The 16,319-nt window shown below is 47.7% G+C and overlaps 1 protein-coding gene across 9 annotated transcripts in view; it reads right to left on the bottom strand.

Moving 5' to 3' along the window:
• The window catches only part of phactr1 (phosphatase and actin regulator 1), a 707,078-nt gene that overhangs the window by 218,095 nt on the left and 472,664 nt on the right, over positions 1 to 16,319 (bottom strand). For all 9 annotated transcript variants that reach the window (XM_038797119.1, XM_038797115.1, XM_038797116.1 and 6 more), the window contains one exon: positions 6,572 to 6,694. In XM_038797119.1, coding sequence (XP_038653047.1) covers positions 6,572 to 6,694 — 123 coding nt within the window. The remainder of the gene's footprint in view (positions 1 to 6,571; positions 6,695 to 16,319) is intronic.

Raw genomic sequence — 16,319 nt, 5'->3', positions numbered from 1 at the left:
GGATCCAACCTGGGGGGGGGGGGGGGGGGGGGGGGCACAGTGGGGGGGGGGGGGGTGAAATGGCTGTAAAATCTAGTTCATGGGGAGATAGTTTCAGGAAAGAAATCAATCATTTTGGGCTGCTATGATGAAAAACGTCTTCAATCAATGGGTTGTGAATTTTTGGAGTCATCTACCCTAGTAGGTTTTGAATGCTTCAGTATAAAAGCAAATTACTGAGGATGGTGGAATCTGAAACGAAAGGGAAAATGCTGGAAAATCTCAGCAAGTCTGGCAGCATCTGTAGGGAGAGAAAGGAGCTAACGTTTCGAGTCCGATGACTCTTTGTCAAAGCTAACAGACAGAGAGAGTGGGAAATATCTATACTGTGGAGTGAGAATGAAAGATGAGTCACAGCCACAGAAACCCAGGGAGACTGGGTGCTAATGGCCACAGATACGAAGGAGAAAGAGACTCGGGTCCCGCGCATGCGCAGTTGGGCCGGTGCCAACCAGCGTCATTGCGCGGTGGCCGCCCGCCCCCAGGGCGGCCCCCCGCACCACCAGGGCGGCCCCCCGGCTCGGTCCGCCCCCCCCCCCGCTCGGTCCCACCCCCCGCCACGCCCTCGGGTCCGCCCCCCGCCCCGCCCCCGCGGGTCCGCCCGCCCCCCGCGGTCCGCCCCCCGTGTGTCGCCCCCCGCCCCGCCCTCGGGTCCGCCCCCCCGCCCCCGCCCTCGGGTCCGCCCCCCGCCCTTCGGGGTCCGCCCGCTACCCTCGGGTCACGCCCCCACGCCTCCCCCCCCCCCCCCCCCCCCGCCCCCCCCCCGCCGGCCCCCCCACGGCCCCCAGACCCCCAGCCCCCCCCCCCCCGCCCCGCCCCCCCCAAGGGCGCCGAAGTTCAGCTTGCCCGGGGCGCCAGCAACCCTAGAGCCGGCGCTGGGAGCAGCGAATGCAATAGACCAGATTGAAAGAGGTGCAAATGAAACGCTGCTTAACCTGGAATGAGTGTTTTGGGCCTGGAATGTTAAGCATGGAAGAGGTAAAGGGGCAGGTGTTACACCTTCTGCGATTGCATGGGAAGGTGCCATGGGTGATGGGAGAGGTACTGGGTATGGTGGAGGAGTGGACTAGATTATCTTGGATGGAACGGTCTCTGTGGAATGCTGACAGAGGGAGAATGCTTCAGTGTTGAACACATTTAAAGCTAAGACTGATATTTGATCTCTCAGGGAATCAAAGGATGATGGAATTGAGCTCAAATATCAGCCATGTTTGTATTGGGTAATGGAACAGGCTTGAGGGCCAAATTGTTACCATCTCCTCCTATTTCTTATGTCTTTTATGTTTTGGGGTTAACTGACATACAAGGCGCTATTGGGTGGGTCCATATAAGTGGGCGGGAAGGTGTGGGGTGAAGACCTCTCTCTTTTCCAACTTCCTCCCTCCTATTTAAATCCAGGCAGGAAGGGTTGAAGATGGCTTCATTTCATTGGCTTTGGTTTTCCACCTTGCGGCAAATTGCCACATGAATCACTCAACATTCCCGTTGGTGATGATAATAGTTTCATATGGTCTATTTTTGTTGAAGAGACCAATCCATGAGAGGCAGATTCTGCTACAGGTACCACATATGGTCATGGTTTATAAGGTGTGGTTGTGAGTTGTTGCTTTCATTGTTGGTGCCTATTGTTAAGCCGCTGCAAGAACAAAGAAAAGTACATATTGGTACTTACGACATAGGCAGGAAGGGGCACGAGGTCCTGCAGCAGGAGTTCAGGGAGCTAGGCAGAAAGTTAAAAGAGAGGACCTCTAGGGTTGTAATCTTGGGATTACTCCCTGTGCCACGTGCCAGTGAGGCTAGAAATAGGACAGAGCAGCTAAACACGTGGCTAAACAGCTGGTGTAGGAGGGAGGGTTTCCATTATCTGGACCACTGGGAGCTCTTCTGGGGCAGGTGTGACTATAAGAAGGACAGGTTGCATCTAAACTGGAGAGGCATCAATATCCTGGCCGCGAGGTTTGCTAGTGTCACACGGGAGGGTTTAAACTAGTATGGCAGGGGGGTGGGTACCGGAGCAATATGTCAGAAGGTGAAAGCATTGAGGGAGAACTAGGGAATAGGGCCAGTATGGCTCTGAGGCAAAGCAAACAGGGAGATGTTGCTGAACACAGCGGGTCTGGTGGCCTGAAGTGCATATATTTTAATGCAAGAAGTATTACGGGTAAGGCAGATGAACTTAGAGCTTGGATTAGCACTTGGAACTATGAAGTTGTTGCCATTAGAGAGACCTGGTTGAGGGTAGGATAGGATTGGCAGCCAAATGTTCCAGGGTTTAGATGTTTCAGGTAGGATAGAGGGGGATGCAAAAGGGGTGGCGGACTTGCGCTACTGGTTAGGGAGAATATCACAGCTTTACTACGGGAGGACACCTCAGACGACAGTGAGACTATATGGGTAGAGATCAGGAATAAGAAGGGTGCAGTCACAATGTTGGGGGTTTACTACAGGCCTCCCAACAGCCAGTGGGAGATAGAGGAGCAGATAGGGAGACAGATTTTCGAAAAGAGTAAAAACAACAGGGTTGTTGTGATAGGAGACTTCAAATTCCCCAATGTTGACAGGGACTCACTTAGTGCTAGGGGCTTAGATGGGGTAGAGTTTGTGAGGAGCATCCAGGAGGGCTTCTGAAAACAATATGTAGACAGTCCAACGAGGGAAGGGGCTGTACTGGAACTGGTGTTGGGGAATGAGCCCGGCCAGGTGGTAGAAGTTTCAGTAGGGGAGCATTTCGGGAACAGTGGCCACAATTCAGTAAGTTTTAAAGTGCTGGTGGACAAGGATAAGAGTGGTCCTAGGGCGAGTGTGCTAAATTGGGGGAAGGCTAATTATAACAATATTAGGCGGGAACTGAAGAACCTAGATTGGGAGCGGATGTTTGAGGGTAAATCAACATTTGACATGTGGGAGGCTTTCAAGTGTCAGTTGAAAGGATTTCAGGACCGGCATGTTCCTGTGAGGAAGAAGGATAAATACGGCAAATTTCAGGAACCTTGGATAACGAGAGACAGTGTAGGCCTTGTCAAAAAGAAAAAGGAGGCATTTGTCAGGGCTAGAAGGCTGGGAACAGCCGAAGCCTGTGTGGAATATAAGGAAAGTAGGAAGGAATGTAAGCAAGGAGTCAGGAGGGCTAAACGAGGTCACGAAAGGCATTGGCAAATAGGATTAAGGAATATCCCAAGGCTTTTTACACCTACATAAAAAGCAAGAGGGTAGCCAGGGAAAGGGTTGACTCACTGAAGGACAGGGGAGGGAATCCATGTGTGGAGCCAGAGGAAATGGGTGAGGTACTAAATTAATACTTTGCATCAGTATTCACTAAAGAGAAGGACTTGGTGGATGTTGAGTCTGGAGAAGGGTGTGTAGGTAGCCTGGGTCACATTGAGATCCAAAAAGATGAGGTGTTGGGCGTCTTGTAAAATATTAAGGTAGATAAGTCCCCAGGGCCTGATGGGATCTACCCCAGAATACTGAAGGAGGCTAGAGAGCAAATTGCTGAGGCCTTGACAAAATTCTTTGGATCCTCACTGTCTTCAGGTCTTGTCCCGGAGGACTGGAGAAGAGCCAATGTTCCTTTGTTTAAGAAGGGTAGCAAGGATAATCCTGGGAACTACAGGCCAGTGAGCCTTATGTCAGTGGTAGGGAAATTACTGGAGAGAATTCTTCAAGACAGGATCTACTCCCATTTGGAAGCAAATGGAGGTATTAGTGAGAGGCAGCATGGTTTTGTGAAGGGGAGGTTGTGTCTCACTGACTTGATAGAGTTTTCGAAGAGGTCACAAAAATGATTGGTGCTGGTAGGGCAGTGGATGTTGTCCATATGGACTTCAGACAAGGTCCCTCATGGTAGACTGGTACAAAAGGTGAAGTCACACTGGATCAGGTGTGAGCTGGCAAGGTGGATACAGAACTGGCTAGGTCATAGAAGACAGAGAGTAGCAATGGAAGGGTGCTTTTCTAATTGGAGGGCTGTGACTCGTGGTGTTCCGCAGGGATCAGTGCTGGGATCTTTGCTGTTCATAGTATATATAAATGATTTGGAGGAAAATCTAACTGGTCTAATTAGTAAGCTTGCAGACAACACAAAGGTTGGTGGAATTGCGGATAGCGATGAGGACTGTCAGAGAGGATACAGCAGGATTTAGATTGTTTGGAGACTTGGGCGGCGACATGGCAGATGGAGTTTAATCCGGACAAATGAGAGGTCATGCATTTTGGAAGGTCTATTGCAGGTAGGGAATATACAGTGAATGGTACAACCCTCAAGAGTTTTGAAAGTCAGAGAGATCTAGGTGTACAGGTTTACAAGTCACTGAAAGGGGCAATACAGGTGGAGAATGTAGTCAAGAAGGCATACGGCATGCTTGCCTTCATTGGCCGGGACATTGAGTATAAGAATTGACAAGTCATGGTAGCTGTATAGAACCTAAGTTTGGCCACACTTGGATCAATTCTGGTTGCCACACTTACCAGAAGGATGTGGAGGCTTTAGAGAGGGTGCAGAAGAGATTTACCAGGATGTTGCCTGGTAAGGAGGGTATTAGCTATGAGGAACGGTTGAATAAACTTGGTTTGTTGAGGGGCGACCTGATAGAGGTCTACAAAATTATGAGGGACATAGACAGAGTTGACAGTCAGAGGCTTTTCCCCAGGGTAGAGAGTTCAATTACTAGGGGGCATAGGTTTAAGGTGCGAGGGGCAAGGTTTAGAGTAGATGTACAACGCTTTTTTTTTTACACAGAGGGTAGTGGGTGCCTGGAACTTGCTGACGGAGGAGGTGGTGGAAGCACGGATGATAGTGACATTTAAGGGGAATCTTGACAAATACATGAATAGGATGGGAATAGAGGGATACAGACCCAGGAAGTGTAGAAGATTGTAGTTTCGGCGGGCAGCATGGTTGGCACGGGCTTGGAGGGCCGAAGGGCCTGTTCCTGTGCTGTACTTTTCTTTGTTTGTACAGCACAGGAACATGCTCTTTGGCCCTCTAAACTTACGCCGACCATGCTGCCCGTCTAACCCAAAACCTTTGACACTTCCTGGGTCCGCATCCCTCTATTCCCATCCTATTCACGTATTTGACAAGCTGCCCCTTAAACGTCACTATCGCACCTGCTTCCACCATCTCCTCCGGCAGCGAGTTCTTAGCACCAACTACCCTCTGTGTAAAAACTTCCCTCACACATCTCCTCTAAACTTTGTCCCTCGCACCTATGTCCCCTAGTAATTGACTCTGGGAAAATGTTTCTGACAATCCACTCTGTCCACGTCCCTCAGAAATTTGTAGACTTCTGTCAGGTTAACTTCTATCAGGTTGACCCTTAACCTCCTTCATTCCAGTGAGAACAAACCGAGTTAATCCAACCTCGCTTCATCACCAATGCCCTCCATAGCAGGCAACATCCTGACAAACCTGCAGCCATTGATCATTATGGTGACACGTCAGTCCACAGGTGATGTCACCTCAATCATTGGCTCATATCTCCCATGGAGCTGCCCCTTAAAATGGATTTTAAAACAGTTTTGGGGGTCCCAGTACTTTTTTGGCTCCACTATCTTGCCATACAGAAAATATGTTGGAATGCATCTGTCTCCTGTCATGTGACTGCACCAACCCAATGGGAAATCTACAAGGCACAAGTCAGGAGTGTGATAGAATACTCTCCATTTTGCCTGGATGAGTGCAACTCCATCACCACTCAAGAAGCTTGACACCATCCAAGCCAAAGAAACCGTCTTGATTGGCACCACCTAACCACCACCTTAAACTCCCTCGACCACCAATGTGTACAGTGTGTAGCACAGTGTACAGTGTGTAGCATCTATGAGAAGAATTGCTGCAACTCACCAAATCTCCTTCAACAGCACCCTCCAAAGCAAAAACCTTCACCAATGGCAGCAAATGCATGGGAACACTTATCACCTTCAGATCACAGCAGCCTCACTTGGAACATAACACCATTTCTTCAGTGTCACTGGGTCAAAGTCCTGGAAGTATCTCCAGCATCGTGAGTGGACTCCACAGAGACTGCAGAGGTTCAAGAAGACAACTCACCACCATCTTCTCAAGGATATTTTGGGATGGGCAATATTGCGTTGCTAAAGACACTTACAATCCCCCCAAAATTATTTGCCATCTCATTTAAAATAGGTACAAATCTTATCAAGGTTTAAAATCCTGCTGTCAAAAGTCATATACAACAGGAGGCTCAAGACCTGTGAAATACTCTAATCCACTGTAGTAAAAGTCTGCATTATCCAACAATACTAAGAGTATAAAAAATAACCAGTTTATAATAACCAGTTATACACATAAAGTTCATGTGTCTTGTATAAACCAGGAAACCATATAAACATTTCAAAACCGGCTTTGTGGAGGGCTTAACAGTGCATGCAAAATATTTTTAAATTGCAGATGTGTGTGATTTCCTGCATGGTAAATTCCTGATCTTAGCCACACTTTAACAGCCACGTACTGAGTGCAGGCTCAGTTCTTTCGCACAGTTAGAGAGAGAGACAATCAGAGGCAACTCACCCCGGATCGCTCTCATGTGCCCCACTGGTCTCTTACAAGTGCCAATGGTAGAGTCGTGGGAGTAGGCTGCCTGCCTGTCTGTCTGCCTTCTCAACCGAGGTATAGTGTAGGCTGCAGGGAAACCTAAAAGAGGGGAAGAAAATGTTAAAATGGGAAACCCTTTTGAATCTGAAACTTTATTCAAATATCTGCAGTGGTCATGCAGTTGATATTTTTGAGAGAGCCATTAACAATGGAAGCACTAAAAGTCAGTGTGGGTATGATCAGTGAGGAAATCTGCATTCTGATGAGCAAGGATGAGGCAGAAACCACATCTTTCAGGAAAGCACAAACTCAAAATGCTTCTTATTCAGACCTTAGTTCTACAGCTCAGATTATACCTTTTGGTGAGCTCCATAAATCCAAACCAAAGCTCCGTAATATCCCTCAAGAATCAGCCCAGTTGCTTTGAAGTACAAATGAACATTATGTTCTAGTATCTCCAAGATGCTCAGAATGCCCCAATCCATTGTTAGGAAGCTTTGACAAATGGAAGGCATTGTTGACAATGCCCACAACCAGTTCTGGTCCCACCTGCAGTCCATGAACCATTCCACAATGCCATGTTCATTCTACATTCACCAGCCAGTGCACATAGTCTAATTCAGGAAGTCACAAAGAAAAATAGTTGGAATAAATTACAAAATTACTGCAAATTCCTCAGAATATTGTATTTGGCATTTGGCCCTGAAGTTTAGAGACACAGTTTCAATAAAATGGCACAATCTTTGCTTCAGGTGCTTATTTTTCTTATGAATGTAATTAAACAGAGTCAGTCTCTGGGATTCCAGATCCGAGAATTCAACAAAAATGATTCACGGAGCTCCTCAGTTTGAGCAGAGCTGATTCACAATATTAAAATTTATGACCATAAAATTGTGAATGTTACCAATTGGATTTGCTGACCCATGCATCTGATTCAGTGATCCCTATTCTTGGGATAACTGGAGCCAAGTCTCCCCAGATTATTATTCAAATATCAGCTTGAATGGGACTTCATGCAAAACTGAAGCCAATGTACTGATTGCTCCTTCTCTCCTTGGATGATCAGTGGTCAGAATATCAAAGGCATGCAATTTCATAGAATTTACAGTGCAGAAGGAGGCCATTCGGCCCATCGAGTCTGCACTGGCTCTTGGAAAGAGCACCCTACCCAAGCCCATACCTCCACCCTATCCCCATAACCCAGAAACCCCACCTAACACTAATTTGGACCCTGAGGGCAATTTATCATGGCCAATCCACCTAACCTGCACATCTTTGGACTGTGGGAGGAAACCGGAGCACCCGGAGGAAACCCACGCACACACGGGGAGAACGTGCAGACTCCACACAGACAGTGACCCAGCGGGGAATCGAACCTGGGACCCTGGCGCTGTGAAGCATTTGTGCTATCCACAATGCTACCGTGCTGCCCAATTAGGATAGGGCAGAGCAGTGCCATGGGTTATTGCACTTTGCCTCTGAAGAAATCCAGATTTACATCCATCCAGACCAATGAGAAAAAAGTATTTTCTTTTTAAAAAAATTTGGTGTCCCCAATTAATATTTTCCAATTGAAATGAAATGAAAATCGCTTATTGTCACAAGTAGGCTTCAAATGAAGTTACTGTGAAAAGCCCCTCATCGCCACATTCGCCTGTTCAGGGAAGCTGGAACGGGAATTGAACCCACGCTGCTGGCATTGTTCTGCTTTTCAAGCCAGCAGTTCAGCCCACTGTTCAGCAAATTAGCTTGGCCAATCAACCTAACCAGCACATCTTTTGGGCTATGGGGACGAAACCCAAGCAAACACAGGGAGAATGTGCAAACTTCACACGGAGAGTGACCCAGAGCCGAGATCGAACCGTGACCTCAGCGCCATGCTGCCCAGAAAAAAGTATTTTCAATCTGCTGACAGGATGTTGCCTGGTCTGGAGCGTATTAACTATGCGGAAAGGCTGAATAGACTCGGATTGGTTTTAATGGAACCACGGAAGCTGAGGGACGACCGGACAGAGGTCTACAAGATTATGAAGGGCATGGATAGAGTGGATGGTAGGCAATCTTTCCCAGGGTGGAGGGGTCAGTAATTAGGGGGCATAGGTTTATGGTCATGGGGCAAAGTTTAGACGAGATGTGTGAGGCAGGTTTTTTACACAGAGGGTGGTGAGTGCCTGGGACGCGTTGCCAGGGGAGGTTGTGGAAGCAGATACGTTAACAGCATTCAAAAGCATCTCGACAAATACATGGATAGGATGGGTATAGAGGGATGCGGCACAAGGAACTTCTGAGGGTTTGGCCAAGGGTGGTATCTTGACCGGTAGAGGCTTGGATGGCCGAAAGGCCTGTTTAGTGCTGCATTGTTCTTTGCCATGGAACTAGTAATAATGAGGTAAAAACAGAACATTCTGGATAAACTGAGCAGGTCTGACAACATCTGTCGAGAGAAACAGAGTTAACATTGAGTCTAAATAATCCTTCTTACAGAACTGAGAAAAGGTAGATATCTACAGAATATATAGTTGGAAAGGGGGCAGAGGCGATGGGGCAGAATAGAAGAGGTGGGGTTGTGTTGGGGCAGGCCAGGGAGCTCGAAAACAACGAACAACAAACTATAAACGGTGCGGGTTAAGATGGAGGAAAAGTTTACTGTCTAAAGTTGTTGAACTCAATGTGAGTCCATTGACATGCCAAATCGGAAGAGGAGGTTGATGTGTTGGGTACTCTGAATCCGTGGAGACTGCGTTTACCTCAGCAGTAACACATACAGGCTACCAACACTTGAAATAGTACAACACTATTTTATTAAGCTAGAAACTGTTGAACATACTTTTACTGTGGGTCGACACTATGTTAGATTAAACAAAAGACCTATGCCTATCCTAACCAGTCTATGCACTCAGCACATGGTGAAGATCTGTGCTGCAAGCTGGGAGCTCTGTCCTTCTGAGAGGCTGCATCCCAAATGAGTGGAAAAACTGATGCCCTCTGTCTTTACAGTGAGTGTGCTCTAACTGGTGATTGGCTGCGGTGTTGTGTGTGTTGATTGGTCTTGCTGTGTGCCAATTAGTGTGTGTGTCTGCACCATGATATACTGGCGTATATTATGACAGAGGTATTGTTTTTCTAGTTTGCATTGAGCATCACTGGAGCATTGCATCAGGCCGAGAATGGACATCTGGGCATGAGAGCAAGATGCTGAGTTGAAATGAAAGAGACCAGAAGGTTGGGGTCGTCCTTGCAGACCGTGCAAAGGTGTTTCGCAAAGCGGTCACCCAGTCGATGAATTTGTCTCCCGAATATAGAGGAAACCACATTTGGAGCAGTGAATACAATAGATCAAATTGAAGAAGGCACAAGTGAAAATAACATTTGGATCTTTGGATGGTGAGGAGGGAGGAGGTAAAGAGGGAAGGTGTTGCTGCAACTCCTGTGATTGCAAGGGAAGGTGCTGTGTGAAGGTTTCGAGGTAATGGAAGAGTGGACCAGCGTGTCACAGAGGGAGTGGTCCCTACAGAATGTAAGAGGAAGGTGTGTTTAGTGGTGACCACATTCTGGGGTTGGCGGAAATGGTAGAGGATGATCATTTGAATGTGGAGGCTGGTGAGATGAAAAGTGAGGACATTAGGGCCAGGCTAATACCCAGGGGACACAGGCTCAAATCCCACCACATCAGCCGGTGAAATTTTAATGAAATGAATAATTTAATTAAGTTTGCACTGAGTGCTGAATTTGGGTGCATTTGAGTGCTATAGTGAGAGTTTGGTGACTGAGGGATATTAAGGGTTTACTTTATATTTTTATCTAAAGTCTAGTATTTCTTTTATTCAGTTAATTAACTTAAAAGTTGATGTTTGGTTGAGAAGAAGGTGAATTTTCAATCAGCTTTAAACAAAGGTTCTACTTGTAACTACTTGCAGCTGGAGCTTGTTAATTCGTTAATTGGATTGGGCCAGTTTTCAGAGGCTAGAGTCACTGTATAAATCTGAGCTAGTTACAGTGCAGACTTTGTTTGCACTGAGTGCTGAATTTGGGTGCATTTGAGTGCGAAAGTGAGAGTTTGGTGACTGCGGGAGTGCTGAATTTGGGTGCATTTGAGTGCGAAAGTGAGAGTTTGGTGACTGTGGGAGTGCTGAATGTGGGTGCATTTGAGTGCTATAGCAAGAGTTTGGTGACTGAGGGAGTTAGGTGAGGAGGGACAGAGGTGCTCCTTTTCATTTCATTTCCTACATTTCCTCAAAGAGCGTGAAGGGAGCCGGGAGTTTGCAGAGAGTACAGCTGACTGGGAGCAGAGTCGGAGGGCGGAGTTCCAGTTGGTCCACAGTGCAGTTGTATTCTGTGAGGAAAGAGGTGATGGAGGCTAGGGCAGTTGCATCCTCCTCCTGAAGGATGTGGGGGGTGAGGGATACCACCGGTGTCCCCGCTGACTATACCTGTGGGAAGTGCACCCAACTCCAGCTCCTCAGAGACCATGTTAGGAAACTGGAGCTGGAGCTAGGTGAACTTCGGATCATCCAGGAGGGGGCAATAGAGAAGAGTTACAGGGATGTAGCCACACCCAAGGTACAGGACAAGAGTAGCTGGGTTACAGTGAGGGGAAAGAAAATGAACAGGCAGACAGTGAAGGGGTCCCTCGTGGCCGTTCCACTTCAAAACAAGTATACCGTTTTGGATGCTGTTGGGGGGGATGACCTACCGAGGGAAGGCCCTAGCGGCCAGGTCTCTGGCACTGGGTCTGGCTCTGGGGCTCAAAAGGGAAGGGGGAGAATAAAAAAGCAACAGTGATTTGAGACTCAATGGTTAGGGGAGTAGATAGGAGATTCTGTGGTCGCGAGCGAGACTCCCGGAAGGTATGTCGCCTCCTGGGTGCCAGGGCCAGGGATGTCTCGGATCGTGTCTTCAGGATCCTTAAGGGAGAGGGTGAGCAGCCAGAAGTCGTGGTGCACATTGGTACCAACAACGTAGGTAGGAAAGGGGGTGTGGATGTAATAAACGAGTTTAGGGAGTTAGGCTGGAAGTTAAAAGCCAGGACAGACAGAGTTGTTATCTCTGGTTTGTTGCCGGTGCCACGTGTTAGCGAGGTTAGGAATAGGGAGAGAGTGCAGTTGAACACGTGGCTGCAGGAATGGTGTAGGAGGGAGGGCTTCAGGTATTTGGATAATTGGAGCGCATTCTGGGGAAGGTAGGACCTGTACAAGCAGGACAGGTTGCATCTGAACCAGAGGGGCACCAATATCCTGGGGAGGAGGTTTTCTAGTAGTCTTCGGGAGGTTTAAACTAATTTGGCAGGGGAATGGGAACCGGACTTGTAGTCTAGCAACTAAGGGAGCCGATGTTCAGGACGTCAAAGCATGTAGTGAGGCAGTGGAGAAGGTAACACTGACAAAGGAGAGTACTTGCAGGCACAGGGATGGGTTGAAATGTGTATACTTCAATGCAAGAAGCATCAGGAATAAGGTGGGTGAACTTAAGGCATGGATTGGTACTTGGGAGTACGATGTGGTGGCCATCACGGAAACTCCAATAGAAGAGGGGCAGAAATAGTTGTTGGAGGTTCCTGGTTACAGATGTTTCAATAAGATTAGGGAGGGTGGTAAAAGAGGTGGGGTGGGGGTTGCATTATTAATTAGAGATAGTCTCACATCTGCAGCAAGGCAGTTTGAGGAGGATCTGCCTACTGAGGTAGTATGGGTTGAAGTCAGAAATAGGAAAGGAGCAGGTATAGTGGGAAATTTGGCCAGTTGGATAACGAACTGCCGACTGATAGAAGTCAGAGAGTGGTGATGGATGGCAAATATTCAGCCTGGAGCCCAGTTACCAGTGGCGTACTGCAGCTATTAGTTCTGGGTCCTCTGCTGTTTGTGATTTTCATTAATGACTTAGATGAGGGAGTTGAAGGGTGGGTCAGGAAATTTGCAGACGATACGAAGATTGGTGGAGTTGTGGATAGTGAGGAGGGCTGTTGTCGGCTGCAAAGAGACATAGATAGGATGCAGAGCTGAGCTGAGAAGTGGCAGATGGAGTTTAACCCTGAAAAGTGTGAGGATGTCCATTTTGGAAGGACAAATATGAATGCGGATTACAGGGTTAACGGAAGGGTTCTTGGCAATGTGGAGGAGCAGAGAGATATGTTCATAGATCTTTGAAAGTTGCCACTCAAGTGCATAGAGCTGTGAAGAAGGTCTATGGTGTGCTAGCGTTCATTCGCAGAGGGATTGAATTTAAGAGCCATGAGGTGATGATGCAGCTGTACAAAACCTTGATGTGGAGATGCCGGCGGTCTTCAGGACACGCGACAACGCAGAATTGCCGAGCAAAAACTTATAGCTAAGTTCCGCACGCATGAGTGCGGCCTCAACAGGGATCTTGGATTCATGTTGCATTACATCCACCCCCCACCATCTGGCCTGGACTTGCAAAATCCCACCAACTGTTCTGGCTTGAGACAATTCACACCTCTTTAACCAGTGATTATCCCTCTCCCTGGATCTGTAATGATTTGATTACCTGCAAATGCTCGCATTCCAAGCATTGTCCAGCATCTCTGACTTTGTCTATATAAATGTTTCTGGAACATACCTCGCCATTCACCTGAGGAAGGAGCTGCGCTCCGAAAGCTCGTGTTTGAAACAAACCTGTTGGACTTTAACCTGGTGTTGTAAGACTTCTTACTGTACAAAACCTTGGTAAGGCCACATTTGGAGTACTGTGTGCAGTTCTGGTCGCTTCATTTTAGGAAGGACGTGGAAGCTTTGGAAAAGATGCAAAGGAGATTTACCAGGATGTTGCCTGGATTGGAGAGTAGGTCTTACGAAGAAAGGTTGAGTGTGCTCGGCCTTTTCTCATTAGAACGGAGAAAGATGAGAGGCGACTTGATAGATGTTTATAAGATAAGCAGGGGAATAGATAGACAGTCAGAGACATTTTCCCCGGGTGGAACAAAGCATTACAAGGGGGCATAAATTTAAGTTGAATCATGGAAGATATATGGGGGATGTCAGAGGTAGGTTCTTTACCCAGAGAGTAGTGGGGGCATGGAATGCACTGCCTGTGGAAGTAGTTGAGTCGGAAACATTAAGGACCTTCAAGCAGCTATTGGATAGGTACATGGATTACGGTAGAATGATGGGGTGTAGATTAATTTGTTCTTAATCGAGGACAAAATTTTGCCACAACATCATGGGCCGAAGGGCCTGTTCTTTGCTGTATTTTTCTATGTTCTATGTTCTAATACAATCTGGTCTTGGAAGCTAGTCTCAGTAATAGTAAGCATGAAAATATCATTGGACCTCCTGTTGCGGCCATGGAGTGAGTTGCAAATTTGGTGGTTCCCGCTCGAGGTGGAATTGTTTGGTCCCTTTTCACTCGATTTAAGGGGTGTTTGCTGGTCTGAGGTGCATGAGCACTGAAAAATATTTGTGCTCCATCGTGGGGCTGGTTTATGACTTACCAGACAAGGAGTGTAACAGCAACCTGGCCGAGAGGTTATTCGAGTTGCGACAGGGGAAAAGATGGCAGAGGGTGCTGGGTGACGTTGCTCACCCAGTGGTCTACTGAGCAACTGGTGGAATGCTAAGTTCCAGCAGTAGAGGCAGAATGCTTAAGAGGACCTGGTAAAGATGGTGGAGCCGCTTCGGACTTCTATCAGGAGAGTGGAGTAGAGGCTGGAGGTGCAGGGTCTGGCAGTCCAAAAGGTGGAGGAGGTGGTGGGTGAGCATGAGAACCGGCTCGCCTCGTTGGAGGACCTTGTGGTGGAGAGCCGGCGATGTGGCGTGAGAAGGTGGAGGACCTGGAGAATTGTTCCAGGAGGCAGAATCTCCGGATTGCAGGGCTGCCTGAAAGAATTCAGGGAATGCAGGCAACAGAGTATGTTCGACATGTTGGTAGATTAGGGGGTCTTGCATCCCCACCCCCCCCTCCCTGAGGTAGATCTCGTGCAAAGGGTGTTGGGGAGGAGACCAAAGGCAGGGGAACCACCAAAGGCGATGGTGGTGCGCCCACATGATTTTTCGACAAGGAGAAGATAATGAGGTGGATGAAGCAAATAAGACCAGAAGACGTAGGAGCAGAATTAGGCCACTCGACCCATCGAGTCTGCTTCGCCATTCAATCATGGCTGGTATTTTCTCATCCCCATAACTCCTGATTCCCTGATTAATCAAGAACCTATCGATCTCTGTCTTAAAGACATTCAGTGATTTGGCCTCCAAAGCCTTCAGCGGCAAAGAGTTCCACAGATTCACCACCCTCTGGCTGAAGAAATTCCTCCTGTCATAGAATTTACAGTGCAGACGGAGGCCATTCGGCCCATCGAGTCTGCACTGGCTCTCTTGGAAAGAGCACCCTACCCAACCCCATACCCCCACCCTTTCTCCATAACCCAGTAACCCCACTGAACACTAAGAGCAATTTGGACCCTAAGGGCAATTTAGCATGGCCAATCCACCAAACCTGCACATTTTTGGACTGTGGGAGGAAACCGGAGCACCCGGAGGAAACCCACGCACACATGGGGAGAACATGCAGACTCCACACAGACAGTGACCCAAGCCAGGATTCGAACCTGGGACCCTGGAGCTGTGAAGCATTTGTGCTAACCACTATGCTACCGTGCTGTCCTCATCTCTGTTTTCAAGGATCGTCCCTTTAGTCTGAGATTGTGTCCTCTGCTTCGATTTTTTCCTACAAGTGGAAACATCCTCTCCATGTCCACTCTATCCAGGCCTCGCAGTGTCCTGTAAGGCCCAAAACTGCTCACAGTACTCCAAATGGGATCTGACCAGAGCCTTATACAGCCTCAGAAGTCCATCCCTGGTCTTGTATTCTAGTCCTCTAAACATGACTGTTAACATTGCATCTGCCTTCTTAACTGCTGACTGAACCTGCACGCTAACCTTAATAGAATCCAAGGACTCCCAAGTCCCTTTGTGCTTCTGATTTCCTTAGTATTTCCCCATTTAGAAAATAGTCTATGCCTAAATTCCTTCTTCCAAAGTGCATAACCTCACACTTTTCCACATTGTATTTCATTTGCCACTTCATTGCCCACTCTCCTAGCTTGTCCAAATCCTTCTGCAGCCCCTTTGCTTCCTCAGTACTACCTGTCCCTCTACAGATCTTTGTATCATCTGCAAACTTAGCAACAGTGCCTTCAGTTCCTTCTTCCAGATCATTAATGTACATTGTGGAAAGTTGTGGTCCCAGCACAGACCCCTGAGGCACACCACTCGTCACCTGCTGCCATCCTGAAAAAGACTCCTTTATCCCCACTGTCTGCCTTCTGCCAGTCAGCCAATCCTCTATCCATGCCAGGATCTTACCCTTAACACCATGGGCTCTTAACTTATCAAACAGTCTCCTATGCGGCACCTTGTCAAAGGCCTTCTGGAAATCTAAATAAACCTGGTCTACTGGTTCTCCTTTGTCTAACTTCCTTCTTACCTCGTCAAAGAACAAACAGATTTGTCAGGCATGACCTCCCTTTGACAAAGCCGTGCTGTCTCAGTCCTATTTTACCATGTACTTCCAAGTACTTTGCGATCTCATCTTTAATAACAGACTCTAAAATCTTACCAACGACCGAAGTTAGGCTAAACGGCCTATGTTTTCCCATCTTCTGCCTCCCTCCCTTCTTAAACAGCGGTGTTACATTAGCCACTTTATAGTCCTCTGGGATCCTTCCTGCCTCCAGTGATTCCTGAAAGATCACCACCAATGCCTCCAAGAT

This window comes from Scyliorhinus canicula, chromosome 5 (genome assembly GCF_902713615.1).
Source record: "Scyliorhinus canicula chromosome 5, sScyCan1.1, whole genome shotgun sequence".
Lineage (NCBI taxonomy): Eukaryota > Metazoa > Chordata > Chondrichthyes > Carcharhiniformes > Scyliorhinidae > Scyliorhinus > Scyliorhinus canicula.
Note: the sequence above shows the minus strand (reverse complement) of the source record. Positions and strands in the feature narration are given on the sequence as shown.